General features: G+C 37.1%; 1 protein-coding gene across 1 annotated transcript in view; it reads left to right on the forward strand.

Moving 5' to 3' along the window:
- Window positions 1-559: 559 nt before the first annotated feature.
- Window positions 560-19152, forward strand: part of LOC121417454 (double-stranded RNA-specific adenosine deaminase-like) — a 34100-nt gene continuing 15507 nt past the window's right edge. The window contains exon 1 of the mRNA XM_041611171.1: window positions 560-838. Within this exon, the coding sequence (XP_041467105.1) occupies window positions 836-838 (3 nt within the window). The 5' untranslated portion in view covers window positions 560-835. The remainder of the gene's footprint in view (window positions 839-19152) is intronic.

Raw genomic sequence — 19152 nt, forward strand, 5'->3', positions numbered from 1 at the left:
ATCTGTTAGAAGTATGCTGTTATGTGGTACCATTTAAGAGATGTGGAATGATTTTGAAAGTAAGGGGGGGGGGGGAGCTAAATTAACATACAAACTTTCATGGTCATTTTCAAGTTTTTAACATTTACTGACCCCCCCCTCTGCCCTGTTGTCGTCAGAGATATAGAGGAAGACAAAGCATTGAGAGAGATAGAGATAGTGAGGACATGAGAGTGTGTGAGAGAGAGGGAGAGAGTCCGGAGGGGGGGGGGGGTGGTTAACAAACAAAATATTAGCTAGATGCACAGAGTTCCATAGTTGTCGATAATGAATAGCATTAATAAGTTGCAGTTTGTTCATCAGAGATTTTCAGCTTGAAACAAGAGAGATTGACTTGATATTAAATAAAACAACATTTTAGGTCCCTAATTATTAAAAGCCATTACGAACCAACAGCCTTCTTCTGAGTCTGGAAAGGAGACTATCTCCCTCTGCTGCTCACCACACACAGCAGCAGTCACTCCGAGCTCCACGCATGGTATGGTAATAGCATTATTACAATAGGAGCAGATCTGACGCAGAGATGCACAGTGAGCTCTAAACCACTGCTCGTCATATATAGGAACGTATACTTGGGGAAATCAATCGCTGGGTGCAGGGGGCTCGCTTGGAAGAGGAGCTGCCGATGCCTGATGAAGTCACCGGAGACGGGAAGACACCGGTAGATGTTCTTTGATACGAGAAGGGACCGGTTTAATTTCCTGGGGAGGTATAGAATTGGATGCAGGAGTGGTATCTGTGACTGTGGGCTGTAGAGGAATACAAGGATTAATTTTATAGCAGTTTTTTATGTATTATGGTAAGTGTAATCATGATTATATGTTAATGATAATAATAATGATGATGATAATGTTCATCTTTCACTTGCGAAGGTGACCAGTTAATGATAACTGCATATAAATGCATACTTATCCATTCCAAAGAATGCTCGGATAAAGGCAACTCGCAATTCAACATACATGTGTACTATTACAGGAAAGAATTAAATTGTTATAAGAACATACTTGATCATTTTTTTATACATGTACATAGGGAGAAGGGGTTTACTGGGATATTACAAGACATTACGAGACGTGAAATTGGTTTTCAATTTTTTTTTTGAATGACTGAACTGAAGAGAGGATGAGATTGGAATTGTGTTGGGGAAATGGTTTCCAGAGATTGTCCTGTACTAGTCTACCCTCAATTCATTGTGTCGGTGCAGGATTAGCACTCTAGCACCACACTTTTGCGCACCTCACTGGTGAAGAAATGCCCTTACGCAATGACCTTGTGCGCGCTTCTGCCCGCATGCAGTGCGCAAAAGTGTAGTTCTAAGGGTGTTCCTGCACCGACACAACAGATTTTCAAATTGGCAAGAAACCTACGGACAAAGATAAAGAGTGATGCATCGGTAGTGAGTTTCTGTACAGCGGATGAATTATAAACCTTTAGAACACTCAATTCTGCCAAATGTTGATTTCTTGTGGTTGAGTTGTGGCGCAGCTTAAAGCCTGTGTATAGCTTTGGTAAAGGGTCAATAATTTGATTTATAATCGAATATCATCTAATATGACAGTCTTACTGAAGCGTAGAGACCGTTAGATATTTTTCCAACTGCACTTCTCTGAGAAAATTTCAAATATTCAAATCTTGGATATATAGCGCCCTCTCTCGGCGATGCTTGTTTTAAATTAAAAAATGGGCATTTAAGCACTTATCTTATAAATTTAGTGATTAGATATCCAAAAGTTACAGACAAAGAACATATCTTGAAAGTTTCAGCCCATTCCATGATTTGGAATAGGATTTAATTGAAAGACAAAAATACACAGATATTTTAATTTGATCGGGTGACCCGATCAAGTTAAATTTCCATGTAAAATCGCAAAATTTATCCTGTAAAACACATTTTCATTTCATATCCTTCACATCATAACTGTTATAGGGCATATCCATTCATATTAGCTAGCAATGAATTGGAATAGTGATAGGTGCATTTTGGTGGATTTACCAAAACTATACACAAGCTTTAAAGCTTTACAAAGCACTGTCGTTACGCAGCTTTGAATCCTGTTCTTGATTATTAGGAATGCCAATTTTTCAGTTATCGATTGATAACAATAGTTTTTATTCTCTTAGAATTAGACAATACATTTTCTGGATTTCAACAATATTATCGAACATAGTATAGTTGAGTCATTGAGGAATTGAATCATACAAAAGACAAACAGATAATCAGAAAACAAATTGCATTTTTAAGATAAAATGTTGACATCTATATTCTGTTGATTAATATTCTTTGATATCAAAAGATGAGCAAGGTACCTACATGTAGATGTAAAATAAAAATGTTGGAGACCGCCATCTTGAATATATGAGAATCCAGCAGTTCTACAGCGTACCATTTCATTCAAGCAGGGAGATGATATGTGGATTGATCAATTTAAAATCTAGTGAGTTTACTGAGAAAATTAAATGTGACTTGAGCTCTTTAAGATGAGATCGAAATCCTCGTGCGTGAGTCATTATGACTGTTTCAGACGCTGTCTGCCCCTCCCCCTTCCCCCATCATCGGACAGAGGAGAAAATCAATGCCCTTCACTTGCTAATGAAATGGATTTTGAAACAGAGAAAATGCATATTATCTTCTCTGCGAGGTTCAATTGAAAGTAGGGACATATATTGAAGGCTTTTTATTGTTCTGGTAGAGGCTATGAAATATGGTCTGCTACTCTGCTTTCTTTTCCTTTTGTTTTTAAAATTATTTTCATTTTCTATTCTTGATGAGTTCTACACCGAGGCCTACTTGCCCATTAAAAATTAATCACTTGTTGTATATTGTCATTAATGCTGTAGGGAATTGTTCATTTCTAATGTATATTTGATTTGACTACATCAAATTCAATTAAATTTTATACCAGTTCAATTTACATTTTATTTTACACAGTGTGGAAATTCAATTTTTTTCATTATAAACATGTAAGCCATTGCAAGATGGCATTAAAACTATGATGTTTTTTAATGGAAAATTACAAGGTTGGGGAAGTTAAGAGACTTTTTTTTTTTTGGGGGGGGGGTTGATTGCCCCTTGCCCTCCCTCTGCATATGGCCATTTATTCAGGTACCACATTTTTAGTAAACAGAAAATGTGTAATTGGCTACAAATGCCACTTTTGCCAGTCCTTTTTTTGTGTCTGAACAATGAGCCTATACATGGAAGAATGAGTGAAAATATTCAGACAGCCGAAGTACATCAGAGAACATCTCTCAACGCAAGCTCTTTCCCCCAATCGCACTTTCTCATATTTCTCACATTTTCTCATAATTCTCTGCATTTTCTTGTATTTCTTGGGGATCTTTAGTCATCCCCCACTGGAGGCATTCTTGTCTGCAGAGGAAGGCAGACACTGTAATGGGAAAGGGGTGGATGGGGAGGGGGCCGGTAGGAGGAGAGGGGGGGAAGGGAACAGATGGAGGAGGGGGAAGGAGTTGGGAAGGAGAGGGGGGGGGGAACGGATGGAGGAGGGGGAAGGAGTTGGGGAGGAGAGGGGGGAACGGATGGAGGAGGGGGAAGGAGTTGGGGAGGAGAGGGGGGGGGGGAACGGATGGAGGAGGGGGAAGGAGTTGGGGAGGAGAGGGGGGGGGAAGGGAACAGATGGAGGAGGGGGAAGGAGTTGGGGAGGAGAGGGGGGGGGGGGAACGGATGGAGGAGGGGGAAGGAGTTGGGGAGGAGAGGGGGGGGGGAACGGATGGAGGAGGGGGGGGAGGGGGAGGAGAGAGGGGGGGGGGACGGAAGTTGTTGAATGGTTGAAATCGTCTTTCTCCCTCTCTCATCAATCAGCCTTCCAATCTGCCCTTATTTTGCTTGTATTCTACATTTAAACATACCCTGGAGGAGGGGGGGGGGGAGGGGTGGTGTACAACCTTGCCATCTACATTTATAAATGAGTTTTCTGATTTAGGGTAACACCTAAAACTTGTATTTGTCATGCATTGACATTTGTTTGTTTTCATGATACTCCTTCAATGTCAGGATTTTTAACAATAAACTTTTGAATTGAATTGAATTGAATTACATTGATAAAGTAGGCATACCCGATAATCTCATACTGTACCTCTGTTCATTCTATGTAGTTTTACACCCCTGATTATTTAAGTGTAACCACATATAACCCCATATAAGTGTGGAGCGTTGTGGCCCAGTGGATTAGTCTTCGGACTTTGAAACAGAGGATCGTGGTTTCGAATCCTAGCCATGGCGTAATTTCCTTCAGCAAGAAACTAATCCACAGTGTGCTGCACTCAACCCAGGTGAGGTAAATGGGTACCGGTAGGAAGTAATTCCTTAAAAAAAGCTGTGTGCACTATGAACGCCTAGCTTAGCCGGGTAATATAGGAGCACGTTGAGCACCTAACAAGGTGGATATGTGCGCAATATAAATACCCTATATTATAAGCATGCACCACAATCAAATAACTTTTGGATGCTTTAATTATCAATCCAGATGACTCCTCAGATATAACTTGTACATGTCAAGCAAAAATATTTTTTATTATCTTTCGGGCTACATGTTCTTTACACTGACTACTGCCTATATAATAATTGTTTAATTGGATAAGGTTTTTTCTGGGACTCTTTAATTTCCAGGGAACTTAGACATTTGGGGGGCAATATATCACTACAAGCCCTTGTGTATTTTTGTTTTAATCCGACACATGTAGGCTAATGGCTATATAAAATAAAAAAACAAAATTGGGAGGTATTTATGTATTCAGTTGTCATTCATTTTGGGTCACTTTATTACATGCCAGGTATCTAGTTTACCGCGGGTTGCCATGGCGATAGTATGCCAGTCATCACCGTGACACCTCGGTATCATCCCCTGACAAAGTGGGATGGGTATCCCCAGGGGAAATCAAGAGATAGGGATATGGTGAGAGAGATGGGGAGAGAGAGAGAGAGAGAAAGAAAGAGAGAGTGGGAGAGAGAAGGGATGGATGGGAAAAGAGAGATATTCAGATTGGAGATAAAAGGGAGATGGAGATGACGAGATAGAGGGGGTGAAAGAAGGAGAATAGAAAGGAAACTATTTCTTATTTTGACTTTGTCCAGTGAGTCTTGATGGGAGGAGGAATTGGGATACAGCTACACACAGAGAGCACAAGAGAGCAGTGGGGGTTGGGTAGTCTCCAAGGCACAGACTCATATTTGACACTTAACCCAGTAACAGGTTGAGAGTGAAGACTAGACGCCAAAGACTACTAGTATCAAATAAGGGTAGAGCAAGCCACAGTACATAGAGAATCTAAATCTAGTCTTACTACTTCAGACTCTGTATTGTCTGGTTGGGTAGTCCACAAGGCACATACCCATATATGACACTTAACCCAATAACAGGTCGAGAGTGAGGACTAGACGCCAAAGACTAGTATCAAATAAGAGTAGAGCCAGCCACAGTACATAGAGAATCTAGTCTCACTACTTCAGACTTGGCATTGTGCACTATGGGAAATTGAGAAAACAAAGGGTCTGCCTGAACCTGCAGACTAGGGGTTGGGGGAGAGAATGCTATCAGAAACGATGAGGGGTGTATGAAATCATGATTAAGGTAAAGTTAAGGTGAAAAGGGAATAGAGAGTTTGAAAGCAAGCTAGAAACTGATACCCCTTTTATAAACCTATCCTCCAATTAGCAGCCTAAGAGTAATGCGGATAATTCAATAAAAATTGCGTTCATAAACTCTGAAAATAATCCTCATTATTTTTACGAGCGCCCATCCTGAAAAAAAGAGGATAATCGCCATGGCAACCGCACACACCCCCCTCCGAAGCGGTTGCGTTGGAAAAGGGTGACCTTGTGACCGCACCATGGCAATTATCCGCATTATTTGGAAATGCGTTCATAAAGTCAAAATCTGGTCCCGATGCTGCTATTATGCGGATAATAGCAGCATCAAAATAATGCGGATAACTCTGGTCCTGCTTTTAGCCACATAATTGGGTTTATGAAAGGGATATGAGAAATGTATAAAGAGGTATTTTGGTATTATTTAAAGTGCAAGAGTCCAAAAGTGTCCAACTTTTGCAGTGAAAATTAAGTGTGCATATATATATTTATTTTTTAAACTTCTTTTTAATCTTTCCCAAATAGACCCTACTGCGTAAGTGTTTACTTTAGGATATATTTTTTTATATTCAAACCTCTTTTCATTTAATGTGCCACAATTAGATATGTCTTATTTATTTCAGCCTTCATGCTCCTGCTCTGACCTTTGACCCTAACCCCTCCCCTTGACCTCCCATTGACCTCTGTATGTTTATATTACACCTGCTGAGTGGGGACTTGACATTGCAATGTTCTCACAAGTGCCTACTCTACTAATATCCCAAGGGTATGAGTGTATGAGGCTATCACATTACATCTGTTGAAGCCTATCTGTCCATAAAGACCTGTGTTGATGTTATCTCAATGGCTCAGGCCTAAAGCTGCAGCAGGTAGAGGTTGAGTTCTTGGTCCATCCATGACCATTGCTCTAGCGACAATTGCTCCAGCGACAATTGTTTCAGCGACAATTGCTCCGCTGTAGATTACACTCACTTAATAACTGAGTGGCTAACGTCAACCCTAGATTTAACACTAAACTCTACCGTAGTCCTAGTATAAAACAAAGCATAAAACCCTATTGCTACGTTAAAGCTAAATGATAGTATTTGCAGTAAAACACAAATTTCGTGAGAAAGTCTATAAAACCAAGGTTAAGTATGACTATATCATCGTGGATCTATATGGTACAGTTACATAAACTGAACTTTGTGAAATCATAAAATAAAGCTGAAATACGATCACACTGAAGATCGCCAACACAGATAGGTACACGTGGGACAGTGTATTATTATTGCTGGAATAAAGACCCGACGGAAGTGACCGAATCCACGCTTATTTTGCCTATTTCTCAGCAATTACACAATTTCTTCCAGAATCCTTTTGCACATATTTTTTATTCATACAAACAGACACTTGGGTGGTCATTATATTAGATTCTGTAAAAAGTCATTTTGAGATCGTTACCAAAACTGGAATTTATCTTTAACTGTATACATCTAAGACGTAATTAAAGCTAAATTTTTCACTTTCTTTCTCTAGGCGTAAACATGTACATCAAGGCACATAAATTTGAAACTACTTTCTGGTACCTCCTGATCAATATACTCTAAATAAGCGTACTGACATTCATGTTTATACATATGCTAATATATCAACACCTCAAATTATGTTTTCTTTCTTAGTTTGTCTCTTTAACATATTCCATACACCCTATGGTTCCATTCACATGTCACATATCATCATGTAGGCTGACAGAGTGCAAGTCCCAATGGGGGCGTATCATGTTATCTTTTTATCCCCCCTATTCCCAGTATTTTGGCTGGAAATGGTTATCATTTTACAAGAAAGTGATCTATTTAGTAGAGAAAGCTGCACACGCACACTTGATATCGAATACACCTTTTTCAAATATTTTCATGTTTTGGGAGATTTACCTTTAGTCAAAAGTAGGACTTTTAATGCCTTCTTCAATTTCTTCAGCATATTTCTTGCATCCCCCACTTTCTCTATTTTTCCTTTCCTCCTATCCTCCATTTTGATGTAGATCTAGATCCACTATGAATTATCCCCCCAAAAAATGATCAGAAAGACAGAAGATTAGACAAGATATTGAAGACCATGCAGCTTTCTGTTAAATACTCTTATTTCCTTGTCCTTTTAGACTATATTAAAGAGTAAGCACTAATGTTCATATCAAGGTTTACCATAATACTTTCAAGTTTAACCAAATTTATAGGTGGTTTCAGACCGCCACGAAGTTCGTCAGTTCCCGGTATTTTCTGATCAGGAAATTTACCCGATCAGAAAATACCAGGTAGTATTGGCAATGTGAAAGCAAATTATGCGTAATTTCCCTGAAAGAAAAAATTCCACTAAATAGTAAGTACTTGTCAAAATTACTAGAACTTTTGCGGGGATTTTTCCAAGGTCGCAGGTATTTTGGCAATGTGAAAGCAATTTACTGGAAGCAGTGTGTAGTTGGGCGCGGGCGCCGTTGTTGGTTGCTAAGCTAGCGATGTTGAATCTTGCGCCTTGCCTGCTTATCAGACCATAATTTGCATGCTCGTAACTTCAGGAACTAATCCCGGAAAGGTATGTTTCGGGGTGGTGTGAATGCAAGGAGAAGTAGCCAAAAAAAGTTCTCATAATTTAAAGCCGATTCTTATGATCGAGGCGGTTTGAAACCACTTATTATGAGGTTATGTAGGATCAGTATGCGAGAAGAAAATACATGTAGACCAAGCAGAACTTTGTGGGAAAAATTCCCTTCAATTTCCTTGTCCCTTCAGACTGTATTGAAATGTAAACACTAAATGTTCTTTTAAAGTTTAACCAGAAATTGATGTTTCCGGATTTACAAGAAAGCCAGAGGTTTCCAAGGGAGATGTGTTTTTCTTTCCTCCTTTTTATTCTTTGAACTTTGTTCTCTTGTCACCGACCTGTTTAGAGAGCCAGGGTGGAACCGTTCTCTCTTTCTTGGCACTTAATACCGAGACTTTTTTCGCTCAGTATTCCCGACCTCTTTAATCCGGGTTCAATGTCAAACTGTCACCTGGAATGAAGACTCTACCAGCATCTGCTTTCTTAAAAGTTTCTCCATTTTTTTTTCAATTTCAATATGAACTTTTGTTATTTGTTCAAACCTGCAGACAGTACGTGGTAGTAAACTTATTTGGAGGAAGGTGAACATTACAGTTTGGCAACTACATGACGTTGCTGCCACTAGTGTAATGTTGTTTCCATGGGTAACGGAAGGAGGGGGTGGGGCAAGATATGCTACATCTCTGAGATTTTCTGCAAAAAATGAATGGAATGCCTTTTGAAAAGAAGGAAATAGTCACACTACCCCTTAGTGATATGTCTTTTATTTGATTATTTTTTGTTATCATTGTTTTGCATAAATTTGTTAATTTCTTACCAATATCATCAACTACTACTACATGTACTACAACTACATGTAACTACTACTACTACTACTACTACTGCTACTACTACTACTACTACTACTACTACTACTACCACCACTACTACCACCACTACTTCTACTACTACTACCACCACTACTACTACTAATTCTACAGAGCTAAACTTCAATATAACATACAAATAAAAAAATCTTACTACTGCAGCTGCTGAGCTACTGCTGCAAATTGAATTTCAGTTTCAATATCAAGTGGTAATTCATATTGTGTAATTAACATTGCAATAGAGTTAATTAACCTAATGTAATTAACTACACCCTATCTGGTTTCCCCACCTCTATATTAAAACACATCACATAGGAAGAATATTACAGACATATTCATAACTATATGAATGAGAGATTTTTAATCTGCATTTTAAATCATCTAGCTGCTGGATCGCCATGACGGTAATAACAAGATACACGTGTCGCTGCTTTCAATATAGCTTCTTAATTGATTTCACACGCTGAGCTAACGCGTTTCGCTTCCCCGATCTGTACCTTCGTCAGATTATTAAAGGTATGGTAGCAGTGATTCATCCCGAAATGAAACTGAAAGAGACAAATAATCATCTTTATTTAGCTGCGTTGAATGTTCCTACTTGCAGGTTATTTGTTGTGGTCTTGAGTTTTTCATACCGGTAATTGGTAACATCCCATGTACATGTACATGTATCTGTGATAATCTTTAAGAAGTTCCAGATGAAGACTAATAATCATTATTGATCAGCGTTGAATAATTTTGCTTCCGTATTCATTGTGATCTTGAGTGTATAATAATTATAATCATATGAATAATTTTGCTTTCCTAATTTGATTAGCTTTTTTGGTCATGAGAGAATTTAAGCTCTCAACTAAATAATGCACAGTCCTATGTAAAAAATATGCTATGTACAAAATTAAAAAATGACTTTGTGGAGAAAATTGTGATGCGATGCAATACCAGGAAAATTATTCCCTGCATAATGTGTTTCCCATATATTATATTTTTTGTAAAGATCTCAAGAACTTGGCTAATTACCAGAATAATAGATGTTAATCACATCAGTCTTGATGGCTTCATCTCAATCTTGAATTGTAATGAGACTTTCTTCTGAAATATGAAATGTTTAAGTCAGTTGTAGTAATATCGGGATCTATACTATGAACAGATGATGCTATTAAATAATTTTTATTAAAATTTGTATCAGCATTTGTCAAATGCAAACACAATCTTTTTAGAAGAGACTATCAAAAGCTTTAAGCATGTCTTATTTGGTGCTATATTAAGATTTCCTAAAATAAAATTTTTCCTAGAATTTCTCCACTATCAACCCCCACCCCTTAAAAAAATATATTAAAAGAGATCACTTTTCTCTGCAGTGGTATTTCCCACAGATTCATTTATTTACCTACATTGTGCCGCACTCAACCCAGGTGAGGTGAATGGGTCCCCGATAGGGAGAAATTCCCTGAGTTAATTAATAGTAGCTGTACTGCTATATAAATGGTCCATATTAATATTATTTTATACCAGGTTTACGAAAAAATATTGAGTTAAATTTCAATGTCGCTTTAGACGCTTGTTTTTTACATGGCATTCCTTTCATTTAAAAAAGTAAAACCTTTCATTTGATGAGATATCTACATGTAATATCTCTAGTCATCCAACCTAAACAGCTTCATGATTATATCATACCAACCTCAAAACATTTTCCCCCATTTTTATTTTAATAACATACAGGTTTATTCCATTTCATTCCTAGGAAAATGTGCTTTGAAGAATTGAAGATGGGAAGCCTTTATGCCAGAATGGGAATGAATATAGTCACATATCTTCAGTTCCGCCAATTAAATGATGTCTATTGCCATTAATACAAGCTCTGATCCGATAGCGAATGCTGATATTGGAGTTCCGTAATGACCTGTAAAAAGTGCAGGTTGATTTGCATAGCAGAGTAGCGCTGATGAATTAGTTATAATATCATGTCTGGCTCGTACTGGAAGGTAGTGCATTTCATCAGGATGGATTGCCACTTGGTCCGTGAAATGTTGCATTTTTTTGTGTAATATCCATTTGGTCTATCCCCATATTATTATTATTATTTTGTCAATGCTTTTCTGGTCTTATCCCACATATTCTAATAGAACTGAATCCAATATTTCACAATTAAGAGTCTGCTTTATTTATTATAATAATGATAATAAATAATAATAGAAATTAGTTACATCTAATAAAGCGCTTCATACTTTGTGTTTCTATTAAGAGCTTTACATCGCGATTGGTGGTGATTTTTTAACTGATTGCTGTTAAGAAAGCATGACTACTTGTAAGCAAGCAACCAGAGGACCGACAGCTTAAGGTCCTCTCCAAAGGACCTGGTACTGAGTATCAATGCCTTACCAAAGGGCAATAGTGCACAAAGTGGGAATCGAACGTGGGTCACCAGAATAAGAATTCCCGCCCTACCGACTGAGCTATCGTGCCTTCAGGAAAATTGTGATTATTACTACCCAGTCATAGGATCCATCACTGTCCCACATGTAGTAAAGTACACCATCTCCACTCTCTGGGGAGTATCCAGGCAAGGAAACAGATTTTTATTGGTGCAAACATGCCAGCCCCATCGCATCGACGTTAAGTATCCATATTTAACGCCTGGATTGAGAGTGACAACACATGGATAGTGCTTTGTCAAACGTCATTAATTCAGTGCCTGGTGGGATTTGAATCCTCGACCTTTGGCTAAGAATCAAGTGACTGAACCACTACACCTCCTGAAACTAAACAACAACTAAAAACCCATCAAATCTATAATTCTATCACATCATTGAGCATTTTGCAATTTTTATTTAATGTTAAAAAATTATTTGGTGCCACCAATTCCTAACAAGCATGTTTAGTGCCTGATAGGATTTGAACTCTTGACCCTTGGTTTAAGCATCAAGTGACTCAACCACTACACCACAATACCTCCACAAACAAAACTGAGTGATTTAAGTTTCCTTTCCTGGGAGTCTTATATTCCTTTAATCTGTATGTAATTAAAGAAATAGTTGGGAGTAAGGTTTACATGCATATCATGTTGCTATATCTGGCAAACCAATATTTCTTGGTGTTAAATGAAAAGTATAGCAGTCAGGTTTTAATATTGTGAGTGGGATAGCTATGCGATAATTATTCTACCACGTCGATGAAAGTTTGGCAAATCATCAATATAGAATTCCATGGATGGCTTCAATATCCTGATGCTATACCAAGCAAGCCTCTGGCAATGTCTTGTTGTCAAGAACATCTTTCATTTGATAAATATGCCATAAATTTCCCAATGTAAGCAATGAGTTCTATATGAAGTGGGGCAACTAAATAATCCACAAATCTATATTATACTACATCGTAGAATGTTTGGCAGATCATCAATGCAGAATTTTATGGATGGATTGAATTTCTTGTTTGTATATCTGACAAGGCTCTGGCAAGCTTTCTGGATGTTAGGAACAACTTTCATTGAAACCAGTATGCGTTAATTTCCATATGTAGCAATCAGCTAGTCTATTGAGGGTTACATGTAACCTACGATTATTCTACCATATCGGGGAATGTCTGGCGGACCATTGATGCAGAAGTTGGATGGTTTGAATATCCTGTTGCTATATATGTATATTACAATCCTCTGGCAAGCTTTCTTGTAAAGAACAACTTTCATTAAAACATGTATTAGACTTTCATAAATAATCATGTCTATTGTGAAGGGAGTAATGAATAAGTTTACCTTACAAATCTCATTCTACCACATCAGTGAATGTCTGGCTGAGCATTGATGCAGAAGTTGATGGACTGTTTGAACATTCTGTTATATATGGCAAACCTCTGACAAGCTTTCTTGTTGTCAAGAACAACTTTCATTTAACCAGCTTGCATTAATTAGTTCTCTTGTAATCAGGTCTATTGAGGGTTAAATGTAACCTACGATTATTCTACCACATCATGGAATGTCTGGCGAACCATCGATGCAGAAGTTGATGGACGGTTTGAACATTCTGTTACAGTTGGCATTTGACAAACCTCTGACAAGCTTTCTTGTCAAGAACAACTTTTATTTAACCAGTATGCATTAATTTTCAGATATACATGTAGTAATCGGGTCTATTGAGGGTTGGTTAACGAAATGTGACCTACGATTATTCTACCACATCAGTGGATGTCTGGCGAACCGGCGATGCAGAAGTTGATGGATGGTTCGAATGACGCACTCTGTGATCAAGTGCTTGTCGGCTGCAACCTTCAGAATGCTTATAAATGCTAATTAACCCTACCCTCCTCTCGTCGTCGCAGTGGAAGAAGGTAACCCCTCGTCCTCCGAGGCACAATGCATGATGGGCCAAATATAATGTGTATGATTACACGCATGGCTGAATGAGCTCTGAAAAGAAAATGCAAGGTTAATACAGGTACTTTTGATTTCTGGTGGAGCTCCATAAATAAGTTTCCCATATTAAACGTTCTTCGCAGATCACCATGGAATAAAATCAACCAGGGTGCAATGCACGCATCCATGAGTGTTAAGATAAAACTATATGGTTAGGTGCATCATGCATGGCTGTTTTTTCTGAAAATGAGATGTAAAGTAAGAAATTTTTTATTATCTTCATGGAATCTATTGACTCCCCCCCCTTCCCTGCTCTCATAGAGTTCCAGCTCATAATTAACGTAATGAATTGTCAGGCTCGGCGATATATCATGTTGACAGTGATAATCTACGAACTTTGGAATCGAATATCGACTAGTACTGGATCCAACTTTGAATTGAGTATTCGTCTTAATCATGAGAAATTTATATCGTGGCTGAACCCAAGTGGTCTACGGCTCAGTTTTGTATAATTTGTATTTACATGTATATCATCTTGATCTATAGTCAAATGCCCATTGGGTTTTTTTACTTTGTCAAATGATAATTTGTTTCATAAACGGTTTTCTATTTTTTTAAAAAATCACCTTTATTCAAAACAAAACATAGGGAAGTTACAAACAATGAAAATAAGTCCAGGTTACTCGTTTTTTTAGAACGAAGTACAGGACTAATAAAATAATTACAGATACACAATATATAACATATCACAATCAAATTTACAGAAAATGATTATACATTGGTGATCGCAGAAAAGAATATCTATATATATATATATAGACTCATTGGTATTAGACCAAGTGGAGATAAGATGAAATGGCAATCCTATTAAACTGGTGGGCAACTTGGTCTAGTGGTTACAACTCTCGTCTTTCAGTCAGAGGGACATGGGTTCGAATCCCAGCCATGGCGTGTTTTTCTTCAGCAATAAATTTACCCACATTGTGCTGCACTCGACACAAGTGAAGTGAATGGGTACCTTGTAACCCAGTAGTATTTTATTCCTTAAATGCTTTAGCGCCTATATGGGGGGCTCATCGATAGCCGGGGTGATAATATGATACCAAGTATCAAGCCCAGTAAAGTATGCAATTATAGTAGCTGCACTATACAAATCATCAAACTTTAAATGAGATAGAATGGTATTAACTGTGATGCATTATAGTCGTGTTTTGGTCTATGTAGATGAAGCATGATTAGACCTAATGCAAAGTAGACAGAGTGGGTGTTGACCAAGTGGCAATTCGGTCTTGGTGAAGGATTCACTCAACAGAAATGATTAGAGTGGTTCCCACTAACAAAGGAGGGTTTAGGCTGACATGGATCTTAATTGAATAATATGAATTACTTGATGCAATTTCATTAATCTTGTTAAAGTACTGGGGACAATTTGTTATCATGTGTGTGTGAAGCTTGATGGTGGTGTGTAGGGGAGGGGTTTGAAGAGAGGGAGAGGGAGAGTGAGAAATGGACAGAGAGAGGAGGGTATTGGTGAAGAGACAAAGAATATGAATGGAAGGGAGGGAGAAGGCTCACTATTGAGCAGCTGATGTGTCTAGACACAAAGATAAACAGATTATTAGGAGAACAAATAATACTTGAAGAGAATTTAAAGGTCAAGTCCACCCCAGATAAAATGTTAATTGCAATAAATAGAGAAAAGCCCAACAAGCACAAAGCTGAAAATTTTATCAAAATTGGATCTAACATAAGAAAGTGATGATATTTTTAAGTTTCGCTTATTTTCACAAGACAGTGAAATGCACAACTCAGTGAGATGCAAATGAGACAGTCGATGAAGTCCCTTATACTCACTATTTTCTTATTGTTTGAATTATGTAATATTTCATTCTTTTACAGATTTGACAATAAGGACCAAATTAAACAATGCTAATTCCACATGTTCGGGGAGGAATTAAGCATTGACAATTAGGAGAAAATTAAAGTATTTCATATTTCATATGATAAAATACAAAGGAAATAGTGAGTGGAAGATGCCATCAGTCTCCTCATTTGCATACCGACCACGATGTGCATACAAATGTTTTGTGAAATTAAGCGAAGCTTTAAAATGTCATAACTTATTTTACATCTGATTTTGATGAATTTACAGTGCTATGCTTGTTTGATTTTTTTCTTTAATATTCAAATCAACTTTTTGTTAGGGTGAACTTGACCTTTAAGGAGAAAGAAAATTTGAAAGAGCAAAGAGAGGAGGATGGGGGGGGGGGGGATATCAATGCCTGTATGATTATGATAATTTCATGAGGCGAAGTTTGAAAGTGAAACAACGTTGCTGCTGCATTCATTCATCCTCTCCCAACACTTCACATCCTAATGCAAACATTGCCTGCTTACATGAATGCATGTTCACACAACTCTATGATGACATTAATCCTCTCTGTATAAACACACTCACTTTGTGTTCTCATTCATAGTAAATGTCTGCTCTCATGAATGCATGTTAACACAACTCTATGATAACATTAATCCTCTCTGTATAAACACCACCCATTTAATGTGTTCTCATTCATTGTAAATGTCTGCTCTCATGAATGTATGTTCACACAGCTCTTAACTAAATCTCCCTAAGTATAAACACCATGTTTACTGTATTAACATGCTTTTTCATCATACAGTTTCATCATACAGTTCATACTCTCATGAATGCATAATTCACACAACTCTTTGCTGTTTGACCAGTGTATTTAAACATGACCTTTACTGTAGGAACATGAGTGCTTTATCACTGGTGTGCTCTCATCAATGCATATTCACATGACTCTATACTCAAATTATTCTGTCTCTATATGAACACTGCCTATTCAGTGGAAACATGAATGTTTTATCACGATGAAATGAGTGTTACAGTTATCAGTTGTGAGCTACATACATGCTGAACATGAATATAAAGATATAATCTTAACTGAAATGAAATGTTCTAGCTAAATTATGGTAGGTCCAATGGAATATTGATAACATTGTGCCTTGTAATAGATTATTCTAGATAAATGGTACAATGTAAATGCCTATTTTCAATAATACATTATTAAAACAATAGGAACAATGGAATATTATTTGAAAAAAATATAAAAATAAACAACAATGTGCCTCGTAATATATTATTTCTAGATATATGGTTAAATTTTGTCTGAAGGAGAGCAGCAAAAGACATTCTACTTTGATCGATGAACAGGCTTAGTCCTACAACATCGTTGGAGTAAACTAAACTATTATTAATACTATTACTAATTCTAGTTTCCTTGTCTGCATAGAATCCATCCGGTTTGTAAACACACACAAAACATTTATGTTGTACTTTGATATACTATCAAACAATTGTACACTGTAAAAACTGTGGTGTCAAAACTGACACCAATTGGTGTTAATAGAGGACCATACCCTGAGGTGTTAAAATAACACCCTAGAGATTGAACATAACACCAAAGAGTAAATGTAACAACCATAGGTGTTGTAATAACACCTATAGGTGTAAAACTAACACCACCAATTTAACACCGGTGTAAAATAACTAGTGTGGTCCTCTATGTACACCGGTTAACACCACAGTTTTTGCTGTGTACCAATTTAATTATGCTGTTGTTATACAATATATTTCCTTTATGTGCTTGATGCTCTTCTATGCTGAATGAGTATGTGTTTCAATTAGCATTTGTTACTCAAGTTTATTAGTCGTAATATACCGCATAGAAACAGGATTCTTTTGTGGAAAATTGTGCTTGCGACAGAGAAAATGACCATGAAGAAGGATTTCGAAGGTAACAAAACGTGTTATGAATTGAGTACAATGCGCTCTATGATGTTTTATTCATGCGAATCCACTTTAATTAATTTCATAAAATATTCATGTAATTTGTTTTTCTCTATGCCACTGTTACTTCAATGTCAGGAATGGCTCTAGAATCTCATGAATTTAGTGCAGCAAAACAGGATCAATCGCAAATGGAATTATTGTCAATTTGGATAAAAAAGGAACATTTTCAGTTCAATGAAATAAATAAAAATCATTGAAAATTTTATTTGATAATAATTTGTTGACCACACATTCCCCAAGAATAGTAATCCCCCACCCCAAAAAGAAGAGGCACTTCTTGTACACAGCAAAAACTGTGGTGTTAAACGGTGTACAGAGAGGACCATACCAGTTCTTTTACACTGGTGTTAAATTGATGGTGTTAGTTTAACACCTATAGGTGTTATTACAACACCTTTGGCTACATTTACACTCTGTGGTGTTATGTTCAATCTCTAGGGTGTAATTTTAAAGCCTCAGGGTGTGGTCCTCTATTAACACCAATTGGTGTCAGTTTTAACACCACAGTTTTTACAGTGTATGAGGGAAGGCACAGTGCCATTTTTTTGTTTGGGGGGGCACTGGACCCCCTAAATCCAAATCTGATCAAGCCAATTGCACTGTTTTCATGTACATGTATTTCATCAACAACAGAGTTCTCTTTTTGGCTGAAGGATAGTCATGCAACATTGTTTGGCAACATATTGTTCATTTTAGATCTACTCGTATTTGCCCTATGACGAGGTCATAAATCAGATTTAATCAGGAGTATTAATTTGAGAGGGAGAAAGCATTAATCAGCAAATAAGACTTGGTTTGATGACATTCAGAATCTATACAATAATAGATAATAATTAGCGATGGAAGAAGAGAGAGACAGAGAGAGAGAGAGTCAAGATTTATTTGAATATCTTGTGTTGAAATGAGGCAGAGCCAGACCCTGTCTTACAAAGAGTTGCAATTGATCCGATCAATCACAACTATGGGTGCATGGCCAATAATTTCAACATTTAAAATACAAATTTTTGTAAAATATTTTCTAGATATGGTGTATATACTTTCACTGTTTTCTTGACAATTAAGATCGCTTCTCTCTGTTTTCAAAGGACATTGCTCTAATTTCCTAAAGAAATATGACCTTGATGGATTTCCAAGATGGGTGTTACACCATCAACATGTAAAACTAAAAAAAAGTCAATAACTAAAATTACTAAATTTTCTGCTATTTCCACCCCCAGGATATGCGGTCACTGCTCTCTCTCACAAGAAACAATTTTCCTCTTTTTATTCTTTAATAATATTTTCTTTCTTGCATTGAAAAGAAAATGTGTCTTTTTGTTATATAATCTCATTTCTCATTTGATGTTAATTCACAAAATTTGTGGAACGTATTTTGCATAATGTGTGAACATGCTCATTGGAAACTTGTAAGAATAGCTGTAGGCTGTAAGCCATACACGTACCGCTCATCGCTTCATTTGGTTACAAAACATCATACCATATTTCATGCTGACTTTCTTTTACAAAAAAGATGTCCATGCTTTTTTGTTGTTGCCCATTGAATTTTTACACTCAATATTTTGTGAACCTTTTTTTTGCATGATGCATTAGCAAGCCTATATTGGATCCTGTAAGGAATAGTGATATACCCGTAGGCAGTAAGACCGTCTGCTCATCGTGAAGTGTTTTTCATTTACATATTACAGCGTGTAGAAAGTGGATGTCATCGGATTTCTACTGACCAAGTGGTTCAGTTCCTTTTCTATATTCTTGTATATCTGTAGCATTATGTATAATTGAATATACTTTAATAGTACTACTACTGTATTACTATTACTACTACTACTACTACTCCTACTAC

The sequence above is a fragment of the Lytechinus variegatus genome, chromosome 6, assembly GCF_018143015.1.
Source record: "Lytechinus variegatus isolate NC3 chromosome 6, Lvar_3.0, whole genome shotgun sequence".
NCBI lineage: Eukaryota > Metazoa > Echinodermata > Echinoidea > Temnopleuroida > Toxopneustidae > Lytechinus > Lytechinus variegatus.